The 18,210-nt window shown below is 33.4% G+C and overlaps 1 protein-coding gene across 2 annotated transcripts in view; it reads left to right on the forward strand.

Annotated features, from left to right (window-relative positions):
• The window catches only part of CALCRL (calcitonin receptor like receptor), a 105,190-nt gene that overhangs the window by 55,977 nt on the left and 31,003 nt on the right, over nucleotides 1-18,210 (forward strand). For both annotated transcript variants that reach the window (XM_047084799.1, XM_047084800.1), the window contains 7 exons: nucleotides 2,339-2,429; nucleotides 2,590-2,703; nucleotides 3,616-3,708; nucleotides 6,428-6,563; nucleotides 9,307-9,417; nucleotides 9,511-9,623; nucleotides 11,024-11,115. In XM_047084799.1, coding sequence (XP_046940755.1) covers nucleotides 3,655-3,708; nucleotides 6,428-6,563; nucleotides 9,307-9,417; nucleotides 9,511-9,623; nucleotides 11,024-11,115 — 506 coding nt within the window. In that variant the 5' untranslated portion in view covers nucleotides 2,339-2,429; nucleotides 2,590-2,703; nucleotides 3,616-3,654. The remainder of the gene's footprint in view (nucleotides 1-2,338; nucleotides 2,430-2,589; nucleotides 2,704-3,615; nucleotides 3,709-6,427; nucleotides 6,564-9,306; nucleotides 9,418-9,510; nucleotides 9,624-11,023; nucleotides 11,116-18,210) is intronic.

Here is an 18,210-nt window from a genome sequence, read left to right on the forward strand (position 1 = left end):
GATGATATTACATAAAGCCCTAAGTGACTAGAAACCTATATTTCAAAAGTTCTTTGAAGTTTTACAACATTCTTCATTTCTTAATGTTCTTTTCTCTGATGAAATAAATCATTTTTAGATTATGTTGGTGATTTTTTGGCAAGAGGAATGAAGATCTTTTTATTTCATGTGTACAGTAAAGAAAATTATTTTGTTTCTAGTAGTAGAACCAAATCTTCCACTTTGTTTAATTTTGGGAAGTGAAAATGAAATAGTACTGATAAGATCCGTGAGGCTAGCAGTTAAAGAGAATGTCAGTTAACTACTAGCAGGATCATTATGATCACAAATCCACTTAAGAGTTCAAATTAGAGCTGTCTTAGTTTTAAATAAGTTCTTTTCCTACTACACAAACCTAAAGACACTTGGAAAAACCCACTAGCAGATTTAGTCATTTAACCGCACCCTTAATTACATACTTCATTTCTCCTTAGAATTGAATGGGAGCTACTACATCTCACAAGGCAACGTGCAACTCAGTTGTCAGTAAATAATTTAACAAGATTTGAAAGAGATTTACAATGATTTGCTTAAAAGGTCTGGTCAGTTAATATCAAATGCATTTTAGCAAATGTAAATTTGGAGTAAGCTAAATATAGAAAAGAGAACCGCTCGCTGAATGAACGTTGTAGAGGTAGCATGCAAAGAACCATTGAGCTAAACTGAAGAATACAATTAAACATACTTCTGATGACAATCATGGCATTACATCTACCAACATGAGACTCAGTCTAAACTGACCTTCAGCTGTATCTGTAGGGGTGCTACCTGCATGCCCAGTCATGATCCTTCCATTATGGATCTACAGAACTTTTGGTGAAAGTGATCTTTCCTTCATAACTGCTGCTCCCCACGTGTGTCCGCTGGCAGGAAAATTTGATAGGTTTTGTCAGGTAGATGACTGAAATGAATTGGATCACCACACAAAATGGGCATTGTTAGACTTTATGGAGCGTACAGGAGTCCACCATGGGTTTGAAAAACTGCCACCCAACCTTGCTGCTGCATCCTTGATAAAACCAGAGGCCACAGACTGGCCGCTGGATTAGGAGTGCTACAAGTTTACACAGTGCAAAATACCCCCTGGTTACTAGTAGCACACGTTCCAGATCATTTAAGAATAGGGTGAAGAAGGAAACTATAAAAGTGGAATGATTTGCATTGGTAAATATTTCGTGAATTGAATAAAATCTTTAATTATCGGTGCCAGAATTATCTAGTGAACCCTAAAAGGAATTTCACTCAAATACTCTTTAGAACTCTGATTTTGAAGCCTATTAGATAAGCAACAAAAATAACTGCTCATGTTGTGTAAAAGTTTTTTCACATATATTGGGTTTGGCAAAATTCCAAATGTGTTTTTGAAGCTCTTTCCCCTTCCATTTTCCAGCTTATGTGCATTTTATAGTTCATTTAATCCTAACTCATGTATAAGTTATGAAAGCATTATTTCATAAAAACCTTGATTTACAAATAGAATAATATTTCTTTACATTCTTATTTGTGTATTTCTGTTTTATATATATTTACTACAGAGAAATGTAAGCTACCAATGTTTTAAATTTGGCTTAACCTTTATAAAGACAAAGCAGTAAATTACTGTTTATTCAGTATCTCAACAACCACATAACTTGACAGATCAATAGTTTTGGGGACATTCTTTCATAAGAAAGTAAAAATGCTGATAGAGCAACATTTTTTTTTCTGATTTTCATTGTCAGTATGGATTCCGACACTATCTAAAGCCTTCTAATAGAAGAAATAGCAGTTAATTAATAGTTATGATTAGTTTCCTTGATTGCAAGTTCAAAATCCTAAAGTAGTTTATTGGCTTATTTTTTTCATTCATTTACAGGAAATATAAATTAACCAAAGATACACGGATCAATCAGATATGGTTTCTGGCTTTGAAAAAAAACATATGAGCAAGGGAAATGGATATATGTAACTAAGACTAATAACACATTCCAAGAAGTTATTAGATAAAGAAAGTTATTCAAAGGAAAATTAAACTGTGGTTTAATTTAAAAGTTTAGTATCTTAACCATCCTAGATGAATGGAAATTAACTTGAATGGAAATTAACTTGGAAGTTAATAGTTTCTCCATATAATGGAAAACAACAAATACTTGTGACAAAACTCAAATATATTGTAAGCAAAAGAGATTTTAAAAAATTAGAATAGCTTAATACAAATATCATTATAATAGAGGTATTTTCTTTGAAAATTTCTATTTCTCATGGAAATTATGCAGACTCATTAAATAATATTAAATTATTACATCGATCAATATTTCAGGTCATGACCCCTGGATTTAAGAAATTCTTCAAGACAACATCAAATATGATCCGGGGGAAAATGTGATTTGAGTCTGGAGACAATTGTGTATGTAAGTATTGGAAAATTAGATTTTCTCATGGTAAAATTTAATAAAAACTAAAATATCAACTCATTAATTACTATATTGACAAAACTTTTATTCATTGTTTTCCTTGTTACAACATTTTTTTAAAATATCTAAAATTAATATAATGCCTCCTCATTTTTAGCTATTTTTTTAAGAAGATCAACTAATAATAAAAACCCAGTATATCTGATAGAAGAGAAACGTTATTTGGAAGATTACTACAATTAAAAAGAAAAGCTGTCTACGTGAGTCATTGGTAAGGGCAAGCAATGACATAGATTCAAGTTGCTAGAAATTGGTGTGCTTTTGTTGCATGTGATAATAAAAATAATAATTTAATATGTGGAAAAACTTTTTATAATTCTTACTTTACCATTGGACCTATAATAAAAATCATGACAAGGTTCTTAACAAAATTAAATATTAGTTCATAGCTTTCTGGCAAATATCTATTGATTGGATTTTTAAAATCTCTGTTGATAAATACTTCAGATACATTCACTTAAATAAATATTGTATTATGACTATATCATGATAATTTTTATCTCATAAAAGCACTGTCAAAGTAGGTTGCTCATGGACCTTACAGTGAGTAAGCAATCCCAGCAATGTTTGTCTCTAAGAATTAAGATGTTAGGGGGTGTTGTTTTAGAGTCCATTTTCATTAGCTCAGGATTGTATCTACCATTAGAAAAATTTCACAGAAATACTTTATGTAGTATTGTCCATTTCCTGTAACCTTATTTTAATATAGATAATTTAGGAATATTTTAGTTCCCAATTAAAGGAAAAATAATTTCTATTAAATTATAAGGCCATTTTTGTGATGTATGGTTGTTGATTCTCAAGAAATTGGCCTGAGGAAAGTTTTTCCCCTTAAATTATTGAAGAGTCAGAAAATTAAAAATGAGGTTAATATATATAGGAGATAAAAGTGAGCTTTATGGTAAAATATGCTATCAAAATTTGTGCCTTTATGCTCTTGTGAAATTCTTTGTCTTGATACTTTAATTATTTTATTCCAATTTTGGTAAAAGCAAAGAAAGTAAGATGTTTTCTAATTACTTAAATTACTTATTATATGGTTTTTAAAAAATTACCACTGAGTACCATATAAATTTATTTTATAAATATTGATTAATTATATTTCTTTCATTTTTATTTGCAGTTTGATTTATATTGTACAGCATATTTAATTTTGGCTTCAATGATGGAGAAAAAATGTATCCTGTATTTTCTGTTTATCTTGCCTTTTTTTATGGTAAGGATAAATTCCTCTAATATATCTCTCTATTTATGATTATTTATTTTGACTTCCAATAAACCTATAATTAATAAACATTAATAACAACAAAATGACATACAGTTATTTGATGCATAAATTAAGTACATTATTAATCAACAGAGCAATGCTTTATTTTCTTTCAGTGTATCCTTTTAGGCTTTAATTCACTAGGAGGCACTATAGGATGGTTGGGCAGTGAGGTGGGAGTGGGATGTTAAAGTGAGGAAGGTCCATGATAAAAATGTAAAAGATACCAGAGGAAGGTAATCGTCAGAGTTTGAAAGAAAAATGAAATGGCTCTATACTACAGTCATATATATTAAATAAAATACTTTCAACCAGACCTGTTGAGTATGTGTTAGATCTGTTTAAAAGTAGATTCCAACCTGTTGGTTTTTCTCCCATTCTGCCAACTGATTGATTTACATTAACTGAAACCATGCACTGTTTTATGTTTTAATTTTTTAATGTTTTATTTTTGAGTGAGAGAGAGAGAGAGAGAGAGAGCATGAGTGGGGGAGGGGCAGAGTGAGAGGGGGACACAGAATAGGAAGCAGGCTCTAGGCTCTGAGCCCAACATGGGACTCAAACCCACCAACAGTGAGATCATGACCTGAGCTGAGGTCAGATGCTTAACCGACTGAGTCACCCAGGCACCCCAACCACGCACTGTTTTCAATCAATTTCCTTATCCATTCATTCAAATGAGTATGAAGTGCCTGTTTTCTGATGGGCTTTGATGCTAAATTTGGGGCAGTTGTATATGTGAGTGTGAGCACTCATGTGTGCCCTTGCACACAGCTGCGGGGAAGGTGAGACTGGAGGTGGAGGGTAGACTAAGGATGACTACAAATCTATTGCCCTACCGGAGGGGCCATATTCCTTACACACACAATTGGATGTTTATTTACGGAAATATTTTGTTCACGTTTTTCTCTCTCCCACATTAAAACAGGGACTGTACTCTTATCTCACTTATATCTATATATATATTAGAAACCGACAGATGTAATCTCATCTGATTCTGTGCCAGCACATAAATTTCCTGTGGTGTTTTCAAGCAAACCCCAAAAGAGGATTTAAACAAAGAAACTCAAGAAAAATATAGAAAACCTAAATGGGAAAAAAAAAAAGCCTACATTCCTATCAGCATTTGTATTTGAAAACATTCTCCAGTCTAGGAGCAGTCCAAATCCTACACTTCTTAGATGTTATCTTAGGTAAATAGCCTAGAATTCAAGAAGCAGGACTCCTGTTTCTTCAGCTCCCTCCCTGCACTGAGCGTGCCAATGAACTGCACAGGCCAACTCTGGTTGCCTGCAGGTAATTCTGTATCAGATTACCAATCTGATTACTGTAATTTAAGGAATTGTGACCATTTTTCTTGAATTCATTCAGATAGTGCAAAGCTGTGTTTTTAAGAATAAAAATGATATTGATTTTATGCAATTCTATAAACTTCCTGAGAACAGGAGAAAAATACTAATTTTCTTAATGCTGTAAATTTACATTTATTGCTTGTGCAGCACAAATGCTGCACAAATCTTTATTAGGAAATTAAAACTAATCAAAGAACGAGAGAATAAATGTTAAATGGTGCTCAGGTGATAGTGAGGCTTGAGTGGTACCACACACTGAGGGAATGTAACTACTTAGACTTTGGTAAATATGAATTCGGGCTAGAGAACAGAGAATCAAGTATAAGGGAACAAAATAAGAGTAGAAAATTAATGCTTATGAATGATAATTAAAGGAAATAATGCAAAAGTGAAGAAGAAGTAAGGTTGAGGGAGGTTATACAGGCTTCATATTGCAAAACAGTAACAAAAAGTCATGCAGATATTAAAATGGAAGTGAAACTTAAATAGTACTACTAAATTGGAAGATCTTAAATATATACCTTGTCCAAAACGTTTATTGATGTACATACAGTAAAAATTCTATTTACCAATGACATAAATGAACTTCTCAATATTTTGATGATCAAAATCTGATAATAAAAATGGCCAACAGTTTTGAATATTTACCATGTGTCAAATATTTCCCGTTATTTTTTTTTTAAGTTTATTTTGAGAAAGAGAGAATGCATATGTCAGAGCAGAGGAAGGGCAGAGAAAGAGAGGGAGAGAATCCCAAGCAGGCTCCATGTTGTCCGTACAGAGCCCATAGTGGAGCTCAAACTCATGAACCCATGAGATCTTGACCTCAGTTCAAATTGAGAGTCAGCATTTAACTGACTGAGCCACCCAGGCGCCCCATTTCCCTCTGTTATCTTGATACTATTTTATCCCATTAAAATTTTTTTTATTCCATTTTACAATAAGAAAGCAGAGCCTTAGGGAACTTAAATACCTTGCCCATATTCACAGAGCAGGTGAAAAAGTAGAGGTGGATTTTCAATACAACTCTGTCTGTATTCCAGAGCTCACGTCCTAGAGCCAGATCCTATAGGCTTCTGAGAACCGACTATAGCCTGTTTCCCAGAGCTGCCATTTACAGCTACTTGAGGTCACTTGAAATTAAACATGGTGGGGACATTTAAACCATGAAAATTAGCAAACGGTTCAAATCAGGGATTTTCCCCCCAGAACCAGTTAACCATGTAGCATATCACTGCAGCTACTCTTTTTCCACTGTGACAGACTGCCTCTGACAGACATTCTTACAATTCTGATTTTTTTTTTAAATCCCTTAGATTCTTGACATAGCAGAATCAGAAGAGAACATTGATGACTTAAATGAGTTCGGTGTCTATACTAGAAATAAAATCATGACAGCTCAGTATGAATGTTACCAAAAAATTATGCAAGACCCTATTCAACAAACAGAAGGTAAACATGACTATTTAATTTTTAAATGCCTTTGATACCCTTTTAAAAGAAAACTACTCCATTATATCATTTATGGGTTTCTTAGGTCCATTGTTAAAAATGGGTTAGTTAGCTTTCCTGTTACATGTGCATTCTTACTTATGAAGAAATTTATGACATAATTTATCTTGCTCCTTTTTAAAAAATTCTAATTCAAACTATGTGCAACAGGAATATTTTTAGTAATGTTTTTATGGTACAAAGATATTTAAAATATCAAATGTGTGTCTTTAATTAAATCAGTGACTTGATCTTCAGCTTATGTAATTTGTATTTCTCTTTCACAAGCTGCTTGATAGGAGCTTGCATAATAAATTATAATTTTTTTGCATAACACGTGCTTTGTATAATACATTTGGTCTAGGTGCTTCTGTTTCTATTAAGATATTCTTTAGATACTTTTATAACATTATTGAAGTCCTGCTAAGTGCCAGATATTTGCCTGGATTCTGAAGATACAAAGATGAGTAGCACAATTAGAGTTGCTAGATTTAGCAAAAACAAAATAAAAAATCAAGACCAAAACCAGGCCCTGTATTTTTATCTGGCACAGGTATATCTTCAAAATGTAAAACGTGAAACTCACAATGAAACATAGCAAAATGTAAAGACTTTAGATATTTCTTTTTTTTAATTTTTTTAATGTTTATATTTACTTTTGAGACAGAGGGAGACAGAGCATGAGCGGGGGAGGGGCAAAGAGAGAGGGAGGCAGAATCCAAAGCAGGCTCCGGGCTCTCAGCTGTCAGCACAGACCCTGATTCGGGGCTAGAACTCAACCGCGAGATCATGACCTGAGTTGAAGTCAGACGCACTGACTGAGCCATCCAGGCGCCCCTAGACTTTAGATATTTCTAAATTATCAGTGGATACAAAGATCTTTACATTTTTGGAAAAATATTTGATGGTATTATAATGTTTCTTATATAAATGAAATGTTGACAGTAGGTTATTATTAGTATTTGTAACTGACAAAATGAACTTGCTTGTGAGAAAGAGAAAAAAGTGATTTTCCCACATTGGTCAACTTTTAGAACTTTTAGAATTGTAATGAACAATTCTTATTGAAAAATCTAATGGAACAATATAATTTTATAATCTTTGGAGAAGTATTTAGATAGATCTATCCAAACATTTTTTTAACGAGATATTTATTCAGTTAAAAATATCTTGGATATATACCAGACACTGACAAACTATCTGATATTATGTCACTAGGAGTTAAATTATCCAGTACACAAACTGCATACAAATTCTGTTAACTTATCTGACTTATCACTTTATTCCACTAAACTCCAAGTTTCAAGTTTCAAATTATTGAATTAACCCCTTCCAAATCGTGTAGATATATGTAAAAGTAGTCTTCGAATCTCATTGTTGAACAATAGGAATATCTTTGAGTGTTTCATAATAAAATAATTTTGTGATAAAATAATTTTAGAATCACTGTGTAATAAATCCTCCTCTTGGAGCTTCATAATGCACTTTGTAATTTTAAATACTCTAGCAAGTCTTGCAAGAAAGAACTGTCTTCATTTCAACTTTATGCTTCCCAAATCTTTTGACCACAGAAACTCTTTTAATGGAATACCTACTCCTGTCTCACTCAAATGCCATACAACACATGTGAAAAATTCTGCCCTGTGTAATCTATCATACTGCCAGTGTTATCATTAATTAGATGGGATCTTTTGGACAGGTGATAGGATCTGTTCGAGATGCTTTCTATCAGGGAATTCTTCTCTGTTAGGCCACAAAATGCATTTTATTTAGTAATATATGAATGTAGACTATTTAAATAAGTGAAAACCACAGGAGAAAGAAACAGAGATGAAATGAGTTATTTTTTAATAGAATTTAATAGAATTACTTACTTAATAGTTTAATAGAATTACTTACACTTTCAGGCCAGTAGAATTTTTTTCTACCTCAATGAAGATTAGATTGAGTCTGAGATTGTGGCACAAATCTGTTAAAAAATAATAAACATCTCATGAAACATTTGGGCTTCTATCTATGAGTACTTGCCTGACTAGGTGAAAAATTATTTTCTTTAATTATAGACTGTTATAAGATTGGACTATTGGTCATCTTATTTCTCCATCCCTTTTTTAAAAAAAACTTATATTTGTTCATGTAAGAGGATCTTTCTCTTCAGTTTACTAAAAGGAAAATATGAGAATGTTTACATTCTACTCCATTTGAAATGTGAAGGAAGGGAAGTAAGAGCTACAATTTGGTAGAGGGGCCTGAATATCTGTTAGGGTCAATACTGTGAAATAGGAAGTGTTAGGGTGTTCATTTGTTTATCTCAGAAAATACTAAAACCTTGCCCTAAGAACACAACATTTTCCAATTTCTCATACTTTTACAAAGTTTTAAGTATAGGGACACTAAGTAACTACTACCTTTATGGTTAAGGACAGCCATCAAAGACCACTTGATTTATTGAATGAATAGCCACCTTTGAGAACTGGAATTAAATCTAAACTCTTCAGTACACTTTTAAGGATATTTCTAAATTTAATTTGGCAATAAACCCAATAATGACTTGATGAAAAACTTACCAGCTATGGATTTTATATGGTCTTCATTTGCAGTTGGTAGTATGTATTTCATGTCAGTATTAGCCCACCAGTAAGACTTATGTCTTCATGTATAACTAAAGGGATTATTAATCACTGATTTTTATTCTTCTCTTAAGGTATTTACTGTAACAGAACCTGGGATGGGTGGTTATGCTGGAATGATGTTGCCGCAGGAACCGAATCAATGCAGCACTGCCCTGATTACTTTCAGGACTTTGATCCGTCAGGTAGAAACAGAGATTTATATACAGATCCACTTGACATTAAATAAACTCTAAATTAATCGCATTAATGTTTTCTTCTTTTCTTTTTAATTAAAGAAAAAGTTACAAAGATCTGTGACCAAGATGGAAACTGGTTTAGACATCCAGAGAGCAACAGGACATGGACAAATTATACTCAGTGTAATCTTAACACACACGAGAAAGTGAAGGTATGGAATAATTATGAACTCAAATGTAAATAACATGATCTACTTACAGAGTTAGTTACTGATAGGGTATTGGAGAAAATTTAGCTAGTGTTCCATTGTGTTGTAAAGCCTTTTTATAAGCAATGGAGAAAAATCTTTGTGGAAATAATTATTCATTCTGTCATTACACAAAGGAAGCAATCCTGCTAGGTAATAGTGTATTTACAAGTCAATGTGTTGGTATAGGAGTTTCAAATTTCCCAAAGAAAACATATTTTAAAAGGGAAAGAAAAGGGAACATATTCATTGGTATTGGAATTTCTAGAACTAAGTTCAGGAATTGTGCTCAAGTAAACAAAGTAAGTCCAAAAGGGTGTACACAACTCTATCTGTCCCTCAACAGAAGGCTGTCCTGACTGGCTGCTAGGTTACTCAGTCACATTCCCACTTTTAACACAATACATTAAAGTCAAGGTTAGTCACAGTTTGTCACAACAATTAAGCTTTGATAGAAAGTGCCTGAATACATTTGCACAGGTGTGAATATACAGGCAGTTTGTCAGTGATTGGAACGGAGTCCTGATTTCTTGTTCCTATTCTTTACCAGCCATATGACCTCAGGCAAGCTTATAACCTCTCTCTGCCTCAGTTTCCTTGTATATAAAATGAAGATAACAATAAACCTAGCCTCAAGGTTTTCATAAGGATTGACTTAATACAAGGAAAATTCTTAGAAAACTCATAGGTATATAGTAAGCATTTGATAAATGTCAGCTATCACTATACTTATAAATCGTGTTCTTTGCTTATTCAGAGAAGATTTTAAAGAGAAGTATAAAAATATACAATAAAATGGTAAGTTACAAATAGATTACAGGAAAATAAAAAAACAAAGAGGAAGAGTGAAACCATGTGAGAAAACATATTTGTATAGATTAGAGGCTCCTATAATTGCTATATTGAGATTAGTTTTGGGGCTTCAAATTTGTTAAAGGAAAAAGAAAAACCCAGTAGGAAAGAAAGCCTTATCTAAAATAAACAAAAATAATTAATAGCATTTAACATTCACAAAGTGATAGAGTAAAAACTGTCAATGTCCTTCAAAACACAAAATGCTACTTTAAAGTATTACAAAACCTACATCAATAAAATTATTCCTTCCTAGGTTTAATATATGATTTCTAATTTTCTACATTAAGAGGACATATAATTTATAAATGTTGATGTCACTTGATAAATTTGCACAGATACTCTTTATTCCAGATTTATTTAAGTATCTATTGGTTTGTAAGCTAAATGGCAATGCGAGTAGAACACATATTTTTAGAAATATAATTTGTTCTATTGATTTGAGCTTATACACATGTGGGATTATAGTATTGATAGGAATCTTAATTGTTTTTTTACTCATACCAATGTAGACTGCACTGAATTTGTTTTACCTGACTATAATTGGACATGGATTATCTATTGCATCACTGCTTATCTCACTTGGCATATTCTTTTATTTCAAGTAAGTACATGTAAAATATTTTTTAATTTATCAATTGTCTTTGGTGAATGCAGTGCCTTGTGCGTGTTTATGTCATGTGCTGATAAAATATAGGAACAGATGATTTATAATGTTTAAAATAAATTGAACATTTAGAATAATCTGAAATATATTGATCTTACCTTGACTTTATAAAATGTATAGAGCAGAGATTGATGAAATATCTGAAGCCTAAGTATGAAGTCATGTGGAAAGAAGAGAGCCAAAATCAATATGTAAATGTATCTGTATTTGTTTTGGAAACTATCAAATATTATAGAACTTATTAACTGAATTTTCAACTTCTAGGTCAATGTTAGTGTCAGTATACATGGTACATTACAGAAACCAATGGGAATGTGGCAATGGGAATAATACATATTATCTAATAATAATAATAACCTAAATATATTATCGTTCAGTTATTTTTCCTTGTTTTTTGGGGAGACTCATCATTAATATAGGTAGATTGCAGTTTGAATTTTACTTGAAATTTACTTCTTTTTTGGGGAAGGAGAGTCAACTCCAATTTCTTGATTTAGACAATCAACAAATGATTTTTTTAATTGATAGGAAAGTAAATATCAAAATTTGCATGCAGTATTTTATGCGTTAAAATGGTTTAATGGTTTTCATAACTTGATCACCACCAGTAATTATAGAATGCAGTATGGAGAGTGAGTAGCTGTATTTCATGGTAGCTTTATCACCATTGTCATTATCTTCCTCTTTCTCCTCCAACAATTGTCTTGGAGCATTAGCAGCTTCAGAATCAGCTAGAGTAGTAGCATACCACAATAATCCAAATCTGGAAATTATCAAGCCCCTGGATGTACCAGAGCACCAGCTTTTGGCCCACAGTCCATCAAATATTCGGAGTGCATCAAAGAATATACAAACCAACCAACCATTGTCTCTCATGGGTTCAAAATCACAGGATGTAGAGATTGCATCAGAACTGTACTAGTATTTTTGGAAACCTGCACCTTTTTAAAAATCTTCAAGATTAGTTACTTTGAGGAATCCACATGGAAACTTTTTAATGGCACTTTTAATTTATAACATCATCTAGGCACGATTAGAAACTGACTTTAAAAAACTCCACTCTGAATAAAGCTAATTAAGCATTAATTAAAAGTCAGTTGAAAGGAATTTTTATCCTAAAATATGGAAAACACTTCTTAAAGAATTATATTTACTATACTATATTTTGCAACAAGTTACCAAAAGGTTTTTGAGAAAACCAACTGCCAGTTCTCAATGCATTTGTAATTAGTTATGTCATATCAGATGCTTACAGCTTATTAAAACTTCATGTCTTTACTCATATATACTCTTAGTTTACACAACATTTTTTAAATGAATACTATCTTTGGAGTAGAAAAAACTTTGTTATGATTGTATAATAGATTAAAAATATCTCTTCTAAAAATAGAAAATAAACCATTTTCCAAAGTGATAATTTTAGAGTCCTCTGGTCCATAGTGATATATAATTTATGCTAATTGACAAAGTGAAGCAATGTTGCTGATGCTAACAAACTTATTGGTAAAATATGGTAATAAATCTTGGTTAATATTTAGTGAATTTAAAACACAAAATAGGGGTGCCTGGGTGCCTCAGTTGGTTGAGCTTCCGACTTTGGCACAGGTCATGATCTCACAGTTCATGGGTTCAAGCCCCACATCAGGCTCTGTGCTCACCGCTTGCTCAGAGCCCAGAGCCTGCTTCAGATTCTGTGTCTCCTTCTCTCTCTGCCCCTCGCCCATGCACGCTTTGTCTCACTCTGTTTCTCAAAAATAAATAAATGTAAAAAAAAAAAAACACAAAATAAAATTAAAATTTCAAATTCTCATTTAGTATAATAAAATGACTAAATAGTTTCACAAAAATATAGTTCATATCCTTTCTAATTCTAAAGGCAAATCTTTACAATTTAAAAATACTACATTTTAAAATCTGACTGTCTTGGCTCTTGAAACTAAATGATACGGCTAATTGCTATTCAGTTTATGCAGTACTCCTAGAACTCAGATTTTTAGTTCACGAAAATTATGTATCTACCACACCATAACATACCAACACATGGAAAGGATTAATTTAAATATAACTAGTGGTGGGGTGCCTGGGTGGCTCCGTGGACTCTTAAGCGCCCAACTTTGGCTCAGGTCACGATCTCGCAGTTCATGATTTTGAGCCCCACATGCGGCTCTGTGCTGACAGCTCAGAGCCTGGAGCCTGCTTCGGATTCTGTGTCTCCTTTTCTCTCTCTGCCCCTCCCCCACTTGCAATCTCTCTCTCTCTCTCTCTCTCTCTCTCTCTCTCTCTCTCTCTCAAAAATAAATAAGCATTAAAAAAAAATTTAATGTAACTAGGGGCACCTGGGTGGCTCAGTTGGTTAAGCCTCCAACTCTTGGTTTCAGCTCAGGTTATGACCTCATGGTTTCATGAGTTCAAGCTCCACATCAGGCTCTGTGCTGACCTCATGGAGTGTGCTTGGAATTTTCTCTCTCCATCTCTCTCTGCCTCTCCCCCACTCACGCTGTCTCTGCCTCTCAAAAGTAAATAAACTTAAAAAAATTTTTTTAAGTAACTAATATTAGCCAAGTTTCTTTTTTTTTTAACAAAAAACTTAACAACTATGACGGAATATAAAGGAGGTCAGCCTCTATCCTGAAGGCATAAAATAGGAATCATAAGAGCTGTTTAAGACTGTCTTACAAATCTTGGGGAAAAAAGGTATGACTGTTAAATATTTTTAACCTTAGGAAAAAGAATTCATTCTTAATTAAAAACAAACTTGAGGTGCTCTGGTGGCTCAGTCAGTGAAGAGTCCTACTCTTGATTTCTGCTCAGGTCATGATCTCGCCATTTGTGAGTTGGAGCCCCATGTTGGCTCTGTGCTGAGCATGGGGCCTGCTTGGGATTCTCTCTTTCCCTCTCCCTCTGGCCCTCACACAAGTGCATGCACTCTTTCTCTCTCTCAAAAATAAATAAACTAAAAAATATGAATTTTTAACTTTTTTATTAAAGTTTATTGATTTTGAGAAAGAGAGAGGGAGAACAGGCTGAGAGCAGGACAGAGGATCTGAAGCAGACTTTGCACTGATAGCAGAGAGCCCCATGCAGGGCTTGAACTCATGAACCATGAGATCATGATCTGAGCTGAAGTGGTGGGACTGAGCCACCCAGGGACCCCCAAAATATGTATTTTTTTTTTAATTTTTTTTTTCCAACGTTTATTTATTTTTGGGACAGAGAGAGACAGAGCATGAACAGGGGAGGGGCAGAGAGAGAGGGAGACACAGAATCGGAAACAGGCTCCAGGCTCTGAGCCATCAGCCCAGAGCCCGACGCGGGGCTCGAACTCACGGACCGCGAGATCGTGACCTGGCTGAAGTCGGACGCTTAACCGACTGCGCCACCCAGGCGCCCCCAAAATATGTATTTTTAAAACAAACTATAATCTTGAGAAACAAGATTTGCACTTAAATTTGCATTTTTTAAAAAATAAAAAAAAATTAAGCATGTTACTAATTCTTAAACAAAAGAATATATAAACCTGTAATTTTAATATCCTATTGAGCAATTTCTTAGATTTTTGTAGTTTTATTTCATATTAATTTGTTTTTACAGTTTTAGTTGCAAAGTATTTTAACTATTTTTATAATTTAGCATTATATAATTCTTTCCATGTCCCTAAAGAGTTTTTAAAACTCTTCAGTTTATTATTTAGTTATTTACTTGGCTAAATAATATTCCATTGTGTAAGCTGACAAAAGTTTATTAAATTGTCCCATGTTTTAAATTTTTTTTTTTAACGTTTATTTATTTTTGAGACAGAGACAGAGCATGAACAGGGGAGGGGCAGAGAGAGAGGGAGACACAGAATCCGAAACAGGCTCCAGGCTCTGAGCTGTCAGCACAGAGCCCGACGCGGGGCTTGAACTCACAGACCGTGAGATCATGACCTGAGCCGAAGTCCGACGCTTAACCGACCAAGCCACCCAGGCGCCCCTGATTGTCCCATGTTTTAAATAGTAACATTACTTCCAATTTTTCCTGTTAATAAAAAACACTGTAACAGACATTTTCAGCCATAACTTTTCCCATATTTGGCACTATTTTTTTAGGCTACATTCCCAGAGACTTGGGATTTTTTTGGTCAAAGAGTAGATATCTTTTTATGGCTCTTCAAATACATCATCTCAAAAGTATCTAAATATCAATATGCTTGAAAAAAATTCATAATACATACCTCCTCCTAACTCAAAGCAGTTTTTCTCCCAGAGTGACCCATCTTCAAGATTACCACCACCAGCAATCTAGTTGAGTTAGGGGCAATCTGTGGCACCTTCTCAACTTTCTTCCTAATCATTCTTCCTCATACTCTGGATTTCACCTCCTAACAGCCCTCCAATGGATCCAGTTAGTTTATCTCTGCTGCCACCACCACCAACCTTGTCTTAACTAGCCTCAGGAAGTTCCCCTTTACCACCTTCATTCAATTCTAAACAATGCAAGCCAGAATATTTTCAAAGCTTAGATCAAATACAGATATGATTTTGTCATCCTTTGCTTTAAAAAGCTTAAACTTTCTGCTGTAATTTATATAAAATCAAAATCATTAATGGATCCTATAGTTGAATATCTTGCCTATCCTTCCACCCCAGCCTAATTAAATTTATTCATCTTTCAGATCTGAACTTGAACATCAATTCCTCAGTGAAATTTTCCTGAATTCCTTATTGTAGTATTTCTAAAACTGACTAGATACAGCGCATGTGGAGTAAATTTTTAATTACCATTTAGGAGACCACCTATCTCTGTAGATTTAAAACTAATACAACAGAGATCCCTCAGATTAAATAATCTTTTTTTTAATTTTGCTTATAATAAGCCAAAATATTCAAGCACATTAAATATCTGAATGACATGAAGTTAAGAAGAATAACAATTATATAGCATGCCAATATCTGTAGTCAAAAAGAGAAAAATGGTCTCCTAGAATACCAAGTCTTATGGTCCCAAACAAGTTTGAATTTAGCAAGGATGTAACTAAACTCCTACACTAATTCCATAAAGTCAAATGCAAAATTGACAAAGCTTTTGTGAGTCTATGATTTAGTTGACCAAATGCTTGCTGTGAATTAATGAGGAAGCAGTGGGACTGCCAAGTGAAAACAATGCTACAAGCCAAATTATCCCAATAAATGAAAAGTATCCAATGCCAAATCTCTAATCAGAGCAGTCATTTACTCTGTCCATTATGAACTGACTTTGTAAAGGAAAGAGGGTGTTATAAGAATTGGCTTATTAGGATAGTAAAGCAATTGAAGAAAATAATGTTCACTGATCAGGGAGTCAACATATCAAAAATGGTAAGCCAGAAAAAGACAAAAAATAGGGGGCACAACAGATGACTTCAAGAATATCAATTACTGTAATTAGGAATAGAGTTTATATAATAACAAAAAAAATTTTGACTCAATTTATAAAAAAAATTCTAACAGCTAAACAAAATATAATGAACCCCAATTGACCTATTGACCTTCCTGTCACTCAGACAGAAATTAGATGTCAGTCTAATCAGAATTTTGAAATGGGGTATTCCCATACTTGGTTAGACCTAATGATCTGTAATGCTACTTCCAAACCCAAGTCTATGAATGAGGAGTAACTTACTAAAGAGGATTAGAATTAAAAAATTAATACTTTTAAAATCAAAATACATAATTTCAGTGTCAGGAAAGTTAGCATTTGTGAAAGTATTTTGCAAACTAAAAACAATCTATACAGAAAAACTTTATTATTGATTAGGAATTGAAAGAAAATCTGGTTTAATATTTTATATCTATATTTAAGTTCTCAAAAGAAAATTATCTTTAACCTTTATTTATTATTGAGAGATAGAGATAGAGGATGAGCATGGGAGGGGCAGAGAGAGGAGGAGACACAGAATCCAAAGCAGGCTCCAGGCTCTGAGCTGTTAGCACAGAGCCCGACGCGGGGCTCAACTCCCAGACATGAGATCATGACCTGAGCTGAAGTCCCATGCGTAACCGACTGAGCCACCCAGGCGTCCCTATATTTAGGTATGTTTTATTTAAAAATGCAAACACTATTGGAGGCGTTAAGTGGCCGACTTCAGCTCAGGTCATGATCTCATGGTTCATGCGTTTGAGCCCAGCGTCGGGCTCTGTGCTGACAGCTCAGAGCCTGGAACCTGCTTCAGATTCTGTGTCTCCCTCTCTCTCTGCCCCTCCCCTGCTCATTCTCTCTTTCTCTCTCTCTCTCTCTCTCTCTCTCAAAAATAAATAAACATTAAAAAAAATTTTTTTAATGCAAACACTATTCAACTAATACTCACGAGTAATTTTCATTTTTACTTGAAGTCTTAAAACTTAAAACTTCAGAGTTTATTTTCTGTATGGAAAAACATTTTTTAAGCTGGAATTATGTATATATATGCTAAGTACTTTAGCTTTAAAGATACAATCTGTAGATTCATACTTCATTTTAAAAGAGAAGCCAGAAATTTTTTGTTGCCCCAAATATTGTCCTCATATTACAATGTAAGTAGGCCTTATTTTTTTTTAGAAAGAAAGCAGATTTTTTAATCAAGAGTATTGTAAGCAATAAATCCATGTATCTCTTATTTGCTAAAAATGTCACTCTTTTATAAATGACATATAACATGCTACATAGGCAAAACCTTGTCAAAGCCAATGAGTGTCTTGACAGTATACAGAATTTGGTTGTTGGCTTCTACATTAAAGAAAAATTAAGATTTTCAATTACATTGCTTATGCTAAAAGTTTATTTAAAAACTGCAATTAACTGTTCATTCTCTATAATGAACTAAAAAAGATATTAAATGGTGTGTGAAAATGAGAAATGTGTACTTGATTTCAGGTTTATGTTAGTTTTAATGGATAGTGTAATACAGTAATTACAAATATGGGATATATTCAAATCTTGCCATCAGCACTTACTAATAGTATGGATTTAGCCTGGTTCTGCTTTTCAGTAAGCGTCAGGGGGTTTGTTTGTTTGTTTGTTTGTTTGTTTGTTTGT

This window comes from Lynx rufus, unplaced genomic scaffold, assembly GCF_022079265.1.
Source record: "Lynx rufus isolate CCGP_SWC_20201006 ecotype Redwood Valley unplaced genomic scaffold, mLynRuf1.p SCAF_2, whole genome shotgun sequence".
Lineage (NCBI taxonomy): Eukaryota > Metazoa > Chordata > Mammalia > Carnivora > Felidae > Lynx > Lynx rufus.